This window comes from Micropterus salmoides, unplaced genomic scaffold (genome assembly GCF_014851395.1).
Source record: "Micropterus salmoides isolate LMB-PRFRI ecotype aquatic unplaced genomic scaffold, ASM1485139v1 Ms_hic_scaffold_7, whole genome shotgun sequence".
Lineage (NCBI taxonomy): Eukaryota > Metazoa > Chordata > Actinopteri > Centrarchiformes > Centrarchidae > Micropterus > Micropterus salmoides.
Window position 1 is genome coordinate 24,008,824 of NW_024044459.1, and position 12,829 is coordinate 24,021,652.

General features: G+C 43.2%; 1 protein-coding gene across 1 annotated transcript in view; it reads right to left on the minus strand.

The window, feature by feature from the left end:
- pcsk5b (proprotein convertase subtilisin/kexin type 5b) overlaps positions 1–12,829 on the minus strand; it is an 85,830-nt gene that overhangs the window by 15,820 nt on the left and 57,181 nt on the right. Inside the window, exon 21 of the mRNA XM_038702928.1 lies at positions 314–416. Within this exon, the coding sequence (XP_038558856.1) occupies positions 314–416 (103 nt within the window). The remainder of the gene's footprint in view (positions 1–313; positions 417–12,829) is intronic.

Consider the following 12,829-nt stretch of genomic DNA (forward strand, 5'->3'; position numbering starts at 1 on the left):
TTGGGGTTTTTTGGAACTCACATCACTATTAGTACTAACACGGTGTCTGTTGCGCTTCTATATATGAGACACTGTAAGACAAATTAAACAAAGGTCGTATGGACTTCACATCTGAAGTGGTTTAATCTGAACCCGCTGAAAGTTTTTGGTCATGTGGATTCGGGGGCCACCATGTTTAGACCAATGTCAGCTTTTAGTTCTTCACTTTTTGTCAGTATGTGGGTTGGTTGGATTGAAATGTGGCGTGTCATAGTGTACCTCCTCAGCAGTATTACTTTGAATCTTTTGAATACAGATGTTCAGTTGTTCTCACCTTGATGCAGGGCACCTGGTGCAGTCCTCTCTCTCTGGACCTGTGCACTGCAGACAGGTAGCATCACACAGGTGGCACTTTCCATGTGGGCTCAAATACTCTCCTGCAGATGGAGAGCAACAGTGAACAACAAGACCTCACACCTGCTTCAAGTTGTAGTACAATTTTGTGAAGAAAATAAATAATTACGTACTTTGGTTTCTTCATGCTCTGTTTTTATTTGTTTACCACCTTTGTTATGAATCTTTTCACTTCTTTTTTTTATTTGAGTGAATTAAGTTGACGCTGTGATGTGTCCTAATTGCTCCCATTATAACCAACAGTAAGTTGTTATTGTTTTCACTTCATTGAAGCTCATTATGCTCTCGCTTCTGACATCTGCTGCCCACTAACAACTGTCACTTTTTGTTGTCTTCTCCTCTTTGTTTTGCTTTTACATTATGGCAAATACATTTCACAGGTTTAAAAAGATCTTTGAAAATGTCAAATTTGAATGAAAAATGTCTCAAGCCTACTTTCTAATTGCTGAATGCTTTTACAGTAAACAGAGATGCAATTTGGATCTGAGGTATTTTTTCTGGCCCCTTGTGAACTTGAAGAGAAGGTGAAGATTCCCAAAACAGCGCGAGCGAAATTAAACAAAAACAGATTATGACTGATTGTTATCTCAAGCATGAAGTTACAATACCTCTACAGAGAGCAGAAACACATATCTTCTTTAAAAAGTAAACTCAGATAGCCATAACAAAAACTGTCTGAAAGCTCTGCATGAGTGCAAACCCTTTGTGTGTGGAGTTTGTATGCTCTTCATCTTTGTGGGGATTCCTACCACAGTTCAAATACATGCAGTTTAGAAACCAAGTTATCCTAGAATGTATTTGTCTGGTACCCACTGTCTCTCACTCTGAATGAAGCCTTTCTCAGATCTTAAACAGGTGAAGATGGTAAGAAAATCCTTCTTTGCATTTTACAAAATTAGATTTCAACTTAAAAAGGGCCATGAGCAGCTGTATAAATGAAAAGGTAATGGAAACATCAGCGGGTCTTTGGCTTAGCTACTTGAAGGAGAGGTAAGCTTAATTAGAGCAGAGATGCAACAGAATCATCTCCCATATCATACCTGCCACTGGCTTGCTCTCCTTCCTCTACAGATCCTACTATGCCTTCATTTTTAATTACTAAATATGAGGTTAGAAAACTCCAGCATAGGCAGAACAGTAGAAAAGCTGCAGGCCCTGACTTAATCTCAGCCTCCACCCTGAAGTGATGTGTTGCAGGTCTTGCTCTTATTCTAACTTTGCTGTTATTGTTCCTTCTTCTTTTTTCAGTTGCTCCCAGTAGAAATTGCCACAATCAAACCACCTAAGCCATGATCAGTAGAATGACCCGCTCTACCACCCGAGCAACTGCCTGTTCCTGCGCCTAAAAATTCTAACCTGAATGATTGCAGACATGTCGCCTTAACATCTGTGACTGTGTCTTTGAGTGCCTGGTTTGCAGTCATTTGTCCAGTGTCATAAAGGGCAAATAGGTCTGTCAATGTTGCAGTGTCATTACGTTTGCATTCAGTTCTTCAACACCTGCCACTTATGTAAAGGTTCTGTTTGTTGATTATAGCTCAGCATTTAATAATAATGTGCAGCCAAAAAATTGGAGTTGAATGTTTCCAAAACAAAAGAAGTAGTGTTGGACTTCAGTAAGAGTAACAGTAAACATCTACCTTTGGTCATAAATGGTCAGGAAACTCATCAGGCGTAGAACTACAAATTCTTGTAACAATGTCCTCTTCTTCATTGTAGAGTGGTCAACATTATGACAATGCTAAAGAAAGACATTTATTTTTAAGACAGCTGAAAAAGTTTTCCATATCACAGGAAGGTGTGATGCAATTTTATCATGCCAGGATCGAGAGCTTCCTCGCCTTTGGAGTAACTGTGTGGTATGGAAACACCTCAGCACAAGACAGGAAACGTCTGGTCCAAATGGTACACACTGCATCAAAAATCAGAGGCCAGCAGCTACCATCCCTTGCTGAAATCTTCACCATTAGATTACGGAAAAAGGTACACAATATTCTTCATGACTCCTCTCACCCTGCCAACTACTTTTTAACTTCATCCTATCTTTTAAGACTGAAAAGTATCACAACTTGGACAGCCAGGTTTGGCAACAGCACATACCCAGAGGTTGTTCGTGCCCATAACTCTTAAATCATGTTAGGAGTGTGGTTTTTGTGTTCACTCAGTATGTAAGTGTGCTCGCCTTTTGTTTGTTTAATTAAACCACTGAACTATACCTGCTCCGCTCTGTGTCCTGCGTTTGGGTCCTCCAACCTGCTCAACCCTGCCTCACCAACCCACACCCACCGTAACAAATCATTGATATGCTGCTACTATTCCTGTCTGTAAGACACAGTAAGGGTATGTATACAATGGTATACATCAAAGCGAGTTGTGGTGCTTCTTGTTTTGTGTGAGCTCACCAAACAAAATTCCTATCAACTATTCTGAAATGGAAATAAATGATTGAATTCAGTAATAATACAAACGCATTATTTGCTTCTTTTTTAACTTGAGAATGAAATGCTTTCCTACTGCCCCAAGGGCACATCCTCCACTGTCGAAAATGCTGAAAATGTGCGTAGGCTTTGGGAGGTAGGAAAGTTTTTGTTGCAAAACGGAGTACAGGCTGGAAATATAGTTTTGGGCGCCAGAAATCTCAGCACCTGGCAAAGCAATTCTTAAGTCACTGAAATTTATCAAAAGTATTATCACACTCCAGGTAGATATTGTCATTCTGCAATATTCAGCAGAAGAACTGCACTTACTGCATGGAACACTCACATTCACCCAGGACATACTGTATAATATGTGTCATGGTTTTGGGTTTTTGTTGGGTATTTCTTGTTTTATTTTGGCTGATTCCTTCCTCATGTCTTTGTTCACTTTGTGTCTTTGTGTTTTCTCGCTCTGTGTATTGTGTTGTGTTTTTCCCGTGTCATTATTTCATTCTGTTTCCTTTTTTATTTTGTTACTCGCCTCGCCTCTCCTCTCGCTCACATTCTACTTTTGGAGACTCTAGGAACCATAAGTAACCCCGCATTCTGGTGGGGTAGTAAGGTACTATGAGCTCTTTAAGATAAGATGGTGCCTGACCATTAAGAGCTTTGTATGTGAGCAGAAGGATTTTAAATTCTATTCTGGATTCTATAGGAAGCCAATGCAGAGAAGCTGGCTGTTTCTCAATCTGCGTTCTTGTCTGTGCTTGTGTTCTTGTGAAACGTTATCAGTCGCAGCCAATGTACTGTTCCAATTCAAAAGTCTGCATCTAGCCAAGTACAGTCTTGCTCCGCCCGTTTTACCGAGCCTGCATCGGTGGTGACTTGTGTGGTCTTCGAATAGCCAGATATCCCAGACTGCATTTCACCGCCAAAAAGCGAAAATGTCGGACGAGAAAATTCACAACTGGAACTTATAATACTGCTGTTCTTGTGTCACATATAGTAGTTTTAAGAGTTTTTTATGAGGGAATATAGCTGTTTAAAGTCCAAATATGTGGAGACAGAGCTGATTAAAAAAATTGCTACGACGTTTTCGGAGATGTGAGGTCCCGCCCGCTAACGGGTCCAGCCGTCATCAAGTCCACTGCTGTTCCAATTGTTGAATGCCGGACTGCGTGCTCCCGTTCCTGGGAGTTTGTACTCCCGAACCAAACTTGCCAAGTCCAAGCTTTAAAGTACAAAAGTCCGAACTTGGCGAACTCGGTATTGAGAAACAGCCGCTAAGACAAGAGAAATATGATCTCTTTTCCTGGTTCCTGTCAGAACACGTGCTGCAGCATTCTGGATCAGCTGAAGAGTCTTAATGGACTTTTTCGAGCAGCCTGATAATAAGGAATTGCTATAATCCAGCCTAGAAGTAACAAATGCATTTTAGACAGGATGTTCCTGATTTTTACAATATTACGTAGGTGAAAAAATGCGGTCCTTGATATTTGCTTAATGAGAGAGTTAAATGACATAACTCCAAGATTCCTCACACTGGTGCTGGAGGCCAGGGGGATGCCATCCAGAGTAACTATTTCTTTAGATAATGCGTCACAGCCCCAGAACAATAAATTACAAGGTCATCCAGGTTTTAACATCCTGAAGGCACATTTGAAGTTTAGCTTTAGTTTCATCTGGCTTGATCGATAGATATAATTGAGTATCATCTGCATAACAATGAACGTTTATGGAGTGTTTCCTGATAATATTGCCTAAAGGAAACATATATAAAGTGAACAGGATTGGTTCGAGCACAGATCCTTGTGGAACTCCATGACTAACTTTGGCGTGCATGGAGGATTCATCGTTAACATGTAAAAACTGAGATTGATCTGATAAATAGGACTTAAACCAGCTTAGAGCGGTTCCTTTAATGCCAATTAAATGTTCCAGTCTCTGTAATAGAATATGATGGTCAATGGTATCAAATGCAGCACTAAGATCTAATAAAACCAGTACAGAGACAAGTCCTTTGTCTGATGCAAGAGGTCATTAGTAATTTTCACCAGTGCTGTCTCTGTGCTATGATGAACTCTAAATACTGACTGAAATTCCTCAAATAAACTATTGCTCTGTAGAAAGTCACACAGCTGTTTAGCAACTGCTTTCTCCAGAACCTTAGAGAGAAATGGAAGGTTAGATATAAGTCTATAGTTTGCTAAAACATCCAGATCAAGTTTGGGCTTTTACAGAAGAGGTTTAATTACAGTTACTTTAAAGTACTGTGGTACATAGCCTGTTGATAAAGATAGATTGATCATATCTAGTAAAGAAGTGTTGACTAAGGGTAAAACTTCTTTAAGCAGCCTAGTCGGGATGGGGTCTAAGAGGCAGGCTGATGGTTTAGATGAAGAAATTATTGAAGTTAGTAAAGCAGTCTAAACATGTATCTGGTTTTACAGCTGTTTCTAAAGTTCCTGAGTTTAGAGATAAGTCAGTGCCAGTTGAGGGCAGGTCTTGGTGAATTTTGTTTCTAATAGTCAGAATTTTATCATTAAAGAAACTCATGAAGTCGTTACTACTGAGAGCTATGGAAATACATGGCTCAACAGAGCTGTGACTTTCTGTCAGCCTGACTACAGTGCTGAAAAGAAACCTATTTTCCTCTATTAACGATGAGTAGTACGCTGCTCTGGCATTACGGAGAGTCTTCCTATAAGTTTTAAGACTATCTTGCCAAATTAAATGAGACTTTTCCAGTTTGGTTGAACGCCAATTCCTCTCAGATTTCTACGATATTTGAATATTCATTATTTCCGTGTTATACCATAGAGCGTCTTTGTTTTATTATCTTCTTTTTTAGAGGGGCAACAGAGTCGAGTGTCATTCGCAGCGAGCCTGCAGCATCAATTTGGGAGGGACTGAAATTAGCATAGGAGTCCTCCGTTACTTTGTGACTTGATAATTAATTAAAAGCTGATGGAATCACATCCTTAAATTTAGCTACAGCACTATAGAAATGTTTGTCTAATGGCATGTAGTTTAGCAACACAAACTCAAAAGTTATCAAACAGTGGTCAGATAAAAAGGATTCTGTGGGAACACTATTAAATGTTCAATTTCAATACCATATACCAGAACAAGGTTGAGGGTGTGGTTAAAACAGTGAGTTGGTTTATGAACACTTTGAGAGAAGCCAGTTGAATCTAATAGAGAGATAAACGCGGTACTAAGACTATCATTCTCAACATCCACATGAATATTAAAATCCCCTGCAATAATAACTATCTGTTTTGAGGACTGAAGTCGTCATAAACTCTGCAAATTCAGATAAGAATTCAGAGTACGGACCAGGTGCTCGGTACACTAATACAAATAGAATTATTTGCAGTGATTTCCAACTTGGGTGTGAAAGACTGAGAACAAGGCTTTTCAAATGAGTTAAAATTTAGTTTAGGTTTAAAGCTGTTTAGTAGGCTAGAGTCGAAGATAGCTGCAACTCCACCTCCTCGGCCTGTGTCTCGAGGAATATGAGTATTAATATGACTGGAAGGAGTGGAGTTCATTTAGGCTAACATATTCTCCACCCAGCCAGGTTTCAGTAAGACAAAATAAATCAATATTATAATCTGATAGTACACCTTTAGAAGAGAGAGATCTGATGTCCACATTTAATTATCCCATTATTTTGCATAATTGCACTTGTGGTTTTACTTTGTATTGAGGTTTTTATGCACAGCTCCTCTTCTGTTTATCTTTGATTTAAATAATTTCGGGGGCAGACACCGTCACTATGGGGTTTTGACTAGGTAACTCCTGAAATGGAGGAGCAGAGAAGTGTTAGACTGCGACTCTGCCTCCTGGTCTCAGCTCTGGATTGTCGTGAATTTGGTCCATTAATAAACTTGGCCAGATTTCTGGATATGAGAGCTTTTCCATCCCAAGTGGGATGAATGCCGGCAACTCCCAGAAAGTCTGCCAGTGATCTACACAGCCTAAATCGTTTGCTGGACCCTCGACAACCAGCGGCGAAATGATGACATGCACCTATACATGTCATCACTGGTCAGATTTGGCGTGGTCCAGAGAAAACTAGGGTGTCCGACATTGTTTTTGCGTAACGTTATGTGGTGATTCAGTCAACATTAATCTTAGTGACCTCCGATGGGCGTAACCGGGAGTCATTACTGCCAACGTGAATACAATCGTACTGTATTTACGTTTATCCTTAGCCAGCAGTTTCAAATAACTCAATGTTGCCCGCTCTGGCCCCAGGGATGCACTTAACTATGGCCGCTGGCTTCCCTAAAGCCTAGTTGACACTACACAATTTTTAGCCCGATTTGCCACTCAGCGACCGTCAGGCTCTGATCGGGAGTAAATCAGCGGTCGCCAGTCCCTGTGTGTGAACTACTCGACGCATCACAACGGCTTCCCGACACATTTCTGACACATCACGAACGCCAAATATCTGCAAAGGCGGCCGAGTCGAAATCCACATCCAGTCAATGAGAGCAGACAGCTGGCGGAGCAGGAAGCTACTTTTTCACCACAAAACACTTTTTACTGACCTCCAGCTCTCTCTGTATAGCTCAAACGATCCCTGCTACCTGCGTGTTCTAATCCATTCTTTCATTCATATTCTTCTTTAGTCTTTATAATCGCTATCTTTATAATAAAAACAGCTGTTTTGTCTGTAGGTTCGCGTCATTTCCCGTTTCACGTGTTTTCTTGACAAAACGTAGTTTGGAGACCAGCGTCTGGTGACAGAGTGTCAGCTCATGCAGTGTGTGACCCCCTGTCACCGATCAGTTACGTAGTGTGAACGCCACAACGACTTCAAGACTCCCGTCACAAGACGGCAAGTTGTGTAACAGTGTGAACAGCACGGCCATTGCCCGACGCTGAAAGTCGTATAACGTTATTCTGCACGAGCCTTAACTTCACGTTTCTCAAAATGGAGCCGCCAATAATCGGAGTTGGTTTCTCAGACTGTGTTTTGCTGGGTGGGGAAAATCTGTTAGAAAAGTGAACAGGTTGGTGGTGACCCGTGGGTTTTGAATGTCACCGGGGGACGAATATCAGAGGCAAACTCAGGTCGGTCCGCACCGACTACCGGGGGCTGGCTAGCTAAGTTAGTAACTGAGGACTGATCTGCCAAGGTGCGGAGCCGGACTTCTAAATCACTAAACCTCGCCTCCATGTCTACAAATAAACTTCACTTGATTTTTTGTTATACAGTATCTACAATATGACAGTATAACAGTATGAACAGCACTGAAATAGAGAATGGTGAGTAAATAAAAAGTGTTAGCCAGTAAACAGGTGGCTGATTAGAGGCAGAGTTACTGGGGTATTGCACAAGAATTGTTCCTGACACTGTGAGTCAGAAATCAGCTGTTCATCAGAGTGATGGCTTGTGGGAAGAAACTGTTCCTAAGTCTGTTGGTTTTAGCATACAGTGCCCTGTGGCGCCTACCAGAGGGGAGAAGCTGGAACAGGTTGTGTCCAGGATGAGATGGATCTGCAGTGATGTTTCCTGCCCGTTTCCTGACTCTGGAAATGTATAAGTCCTGAATGGAGGGCAGGTTGGCACCGATGATCTTTTCTGCAGTCTTGAGTGTCCGATGTAGTCTGTAGAGGACAGACTGAATGATGGCTGTGTAAAAGTGGACCAGCAGCTCCTTAGGCAGGTTGAGCTTTCTGAGCTGGCGCAGGAAGTACATCCTCTGCTGGGCCTTCTTGATGATGGTGTCTGTGTTCGGCTCCCACTTCAGGTCCTGGGAAATAGTGGATCCCGGAAACCTGAAGGATTCCACAGCAGACACAGGGCTGTTGAGTATGGTGATGGGGGGCAGAGTGGGGGGGCTCCTCCTGAAGTCCACGATCATCTCCACAGTTTTGAGCATGTTAAGCTCCAGGTTGTTCTGACCGCACCAGAGTGTCCGTTGTATCATCAGCAAACTTCAGGAGTTTGACAGATGGGTCTCCTGAGGTGCAGTCGTTGGCGTAGTGGGACAATAGCAGGGAGGAGAGCACACTCAGTGCTAATATTCTGGGTGCTGGATGTGATGTTCCCCAGTTTCACCTGCTGACTCCTGTCAGCCAGGAAGTTTGTGATCCACTGACAGGTGGAGGCTGGCACAGTGAGCTGGGTGAGTTTGGTGCTGAGGATGTCCGGGATGATGGTGAAGTCCACGAATAGGATCCTTGCATATGTCCCTGGAGAGTCGAGATGTTGCAGGATGTAATGCAGTCCCAAGTTGACTGCATCATCCACTGACCTGTTAGCCCTGTAGGCAAACTGCAGGGGTCCAACAAGGGGCCTGTAATGTCCTTCAGGTGGGCCAACACCAGTCTTTTAAAGGACTCCATGACTACAGATGTCAGGGTGACAGGCCTGTAGTCATTTAGTCCAGAGATGGAGGGGTTTTGGGGGACCGGGATGACTGTGGAGCGTTTGAAGCAGGAGGGAACTTCACACAGCTCCAGTGATCTGTTGAAGATCTGTGTGAAGATGGGGGCCAGCTGGTCTGCACAGATTTTCAGGCAGGATGGAGACACACCGTCGGGGCCAGGAGCCTTCCTGATCTTCTGCCTTTGCAAGAGGTGTCTCACGTCCTCTTCACAGAGAGAGAGAGGGGGTAGCAGTATGTCAGAGGGGGAAGGTGACTGTTTGAAGATGGTGTTGGAGCGGGGGAGAGGTGTGACTGTGGGCTTTTCAAACCTACAATAAAAGCCATTCAGCTCGTCTGCCAGTTGTTGAGTGCCAGCAGTGTTGGGGGATGGTCTCCTGTAGTTGGTGAGTGTCCGCAGGCCTCTCCACACTGATGCAGGATCGTTGGCTGCAAAGCTGTTATTTAGCTTTACAGCGATTTTTTAATCTTGTGAAGGTTTTTATTCTCATAAAATTGAAGCCAAACCATGGAGTATTCTGTGTCATACCGAATTTTGATACTTTAGTACATTCACTATGGATTCACTTTTATACCTTCACACTTGAGTAGAATTTTGATTACTTTTATGGTAAACATTTTACTTCTACCTTTGTGAAGTGAAGGAAAGGTTGGCTGTATTTAAAGCCAGTCACACATCTAATGTGTGGGTAGCTGGTGAAGAGGCAGAGTTTCTGTCCTTTAAGTGAAAGCTTCAGGGTTCAACTCCTGCTCAGAGCAGCTCTTTTTTATTAAGATAAAAAAATAGCCAGTAATGAGTCTGAGCAAGGTATCGCCATCAAGTTTCAATTATGATTCCTGCTGCTAAATGCTTTGTCTCACCCATTTCTCCTGGTGAATTTTAGGACCAAAATATGAGAGACAGGTGGTAACTAGTGATGTGCGATACCACTTAATTCCTATACGATCCAATACCAAATAATACCCAGGCTGGTATTGCCGATACCGATACCAATACTTTTTACATATTTTATTTCTAGTTTAATGTGACCTCCCCTCTCCCGTTTCTGTATTTATAAGAGAAATAAGGAGTAGGCTGTAGCCTTACCAATTCAAAATAATAGCTGCATAATGAGAAGACATCAAACTACTGTTATATTCTTTAATTATAATGAAAATATCCTGCTCAGAACTGCCGCTTCATAACATCATCATATTATTGTGAAAGACTTAATCTCAGATGTTTCAATCATGGGAAATGTGAAGGGCTGCAGCGGCTCACTTCAAAGAAGCTCCGTCACAGAGCACAAGCATGACTTTGACAGGCGGAAGGAAAATTAGTTCCCATCAACTGAGTAGCTTATAATTAGACCATCCTGGTGACAGTAAGATACTTATAAAAAACACTCACTCCAAATTACTGAGTTTAGATATCGATCCTTTTATATAAGTATCAATCCTAGAGCAGGAAACGTTGGTATCAGAAATATCGATACTTTAGGATCGATCCACACATCACTAGTGGTAACAGTTAGCTACAACACTAAAATTAAGGCTGAAATCACAATTTTGTGCAACTCCTGCTGTAAAAGAGCAACCAATGAGTGCAATAAATTTTCTTCTAGGTTTGGCATTAACATATTAGCCGACTTGCATTTTATGGTTGTTAGTTTTTTGTTGCTTTACATTATCTTCACCAACAGATGGCGGCGTCTTGCATTTTGTGAGTGAACCTTCGAGTACTGAAACATTTTGTGTCGGAAAGCAATAATGCTTCGGAACACTTCATTTGGCCTTCACTACAGAGGAGTAACTTAACATTTGACACACCGAGCAGGAGAAAGTAGAAGAGCGATTGGGAGAAAGCGACGCCATCGCTAGCTGCTAAGCTAAAGTCGCCAACAGCTAAGCTAAAGTACGGTAGCGTTAGCTACCAAAACCTTCGAAAACAACTATGAGATTAAACGACAATCGCTAAAAGATGGAAAGAACTCTGAGTGCTTAGGCAAAACTACAGTAAGAATAAGTATTTAGCGGACAGTTAGCCGCTGTAATGACAAATCTAACTAATTTAACTGGTATTTAGTGAGAACAGCAAAACATGCTACCAACACACAAGCACTGGAAACGGAAGTGCACGTTAGCACAAAACCACAGCAATGTGCAGGTTTTCCCGCCTGTGTGACTGTATGCTCCAGACGGTGGACTGACCAACTTCTGCTCCTTGTTTCCCATCGGTGGCCTGGCCGACATCAGCTCCTGGTCCCCAGTCGGCGGCCTGGTTCCCAGTCTGCAGCCTGGCCAACATCAGCTCCTGGTTCACCATTGGCAGCCTGGCCTACACCTGCTAATGGTTCTCTGTCGGCATCCCGGCCTACACCTGCTGAGTTGCAGTAATTCCCTGACTCTTCTGTCACCAGTCCCTGCTGAGCTGCAGCAGCTACCTCCAGTTCTTCCTGAGCTGCATCAGCTGTCGCCAGCTCCCAGTGCTGCTGCCCTGTCTTCAAGTCAAGTTGTGCTGTTGCCAGCCTCTGGTTCCGCACTCTTGCCTAACCTCCAGAGGGGTACCACCTTCACTGCCGGCCTCCAGAGGGATTTTGCCTTCGCCGCTGGCCTCCAGAGGGGTGTCTGCCTTTTCCATTGGCCTCCAGAGGGATGTCTGCCTTTGCCACTGGCCTCCAGAGGGGTGTCCGCCTTTGCCACAGGCCTCCAGAGGGGTGTCCGCCTTTGCAGCTGGCCCCCAGAGGGATTTCGCCTTTGCAGCTGGCCTGCTGGTTTGCCGTCCAGACCTACTCAGTCCTTTGGTCCTGCCTCCTGGTAGTCCTCTGAAACTGCTCTGTTCATGTGTTCTACCCCAAGGTCATCCGCATGAGGTCTTCAGCTCCACACCACCCCTGTCCATTCCTCTGAACATCAGCCTGAGCGCACCATCTCCTTCCCTGGGCTCACCAGACTCTTGCAGCTGGACTGCTTACCTGATTTTGACCCGGATTTTGGATTTTGTAATATGCTTTGTACCTGTTGGATATGTTTGCCTGTGTTGGACCCCTTGGTTTTGACCCCTGCCTGCCTTAACTTCCCGTAACCCTGTTTGTACATTGACTTTTTGATATTATTACATCTCTGAACATGCTCTGGCTCCATTGTCTGCATTTGGGCCTCCTGTGTTCCTGCTACCCGGCTAGTAGCATCTGTGATAATATGTATATGAGCTATTGTGTCCAAAGTTGCTAGAGGATTGAGAAAGAAGTTCCAAAAAAATCCATCAACCTTCAGCTTCACACATGGAAAGAGCACATTGAAAAGATCCATAACAAAAGAGGCATAAACATTGTCTCCTATCCCACCTTTGTATTAGACAAAGGTGACAGACACTGTCTCAAGCATAAGGATTGAGCTGTGTGTGTGTGTGTGTGTGTGTGTTCGAGCATCCTTCAAGGCAGCGGTGAGGTTGTCTGTGTTCTCTGGCTTTCTGTGAAAAGCTCAATTGTTCCTTTCAAAACAAAAGAGCTTCTTTGTGTACAAACACAACAGGCGGTGGCTTCCCATTCAGTAGATCTCTGCTGAAACTATTCAAACAGCCCCCGAATAAACGCAGTCACTCTCCCTCACACACACACACACAAATTGTCTCCC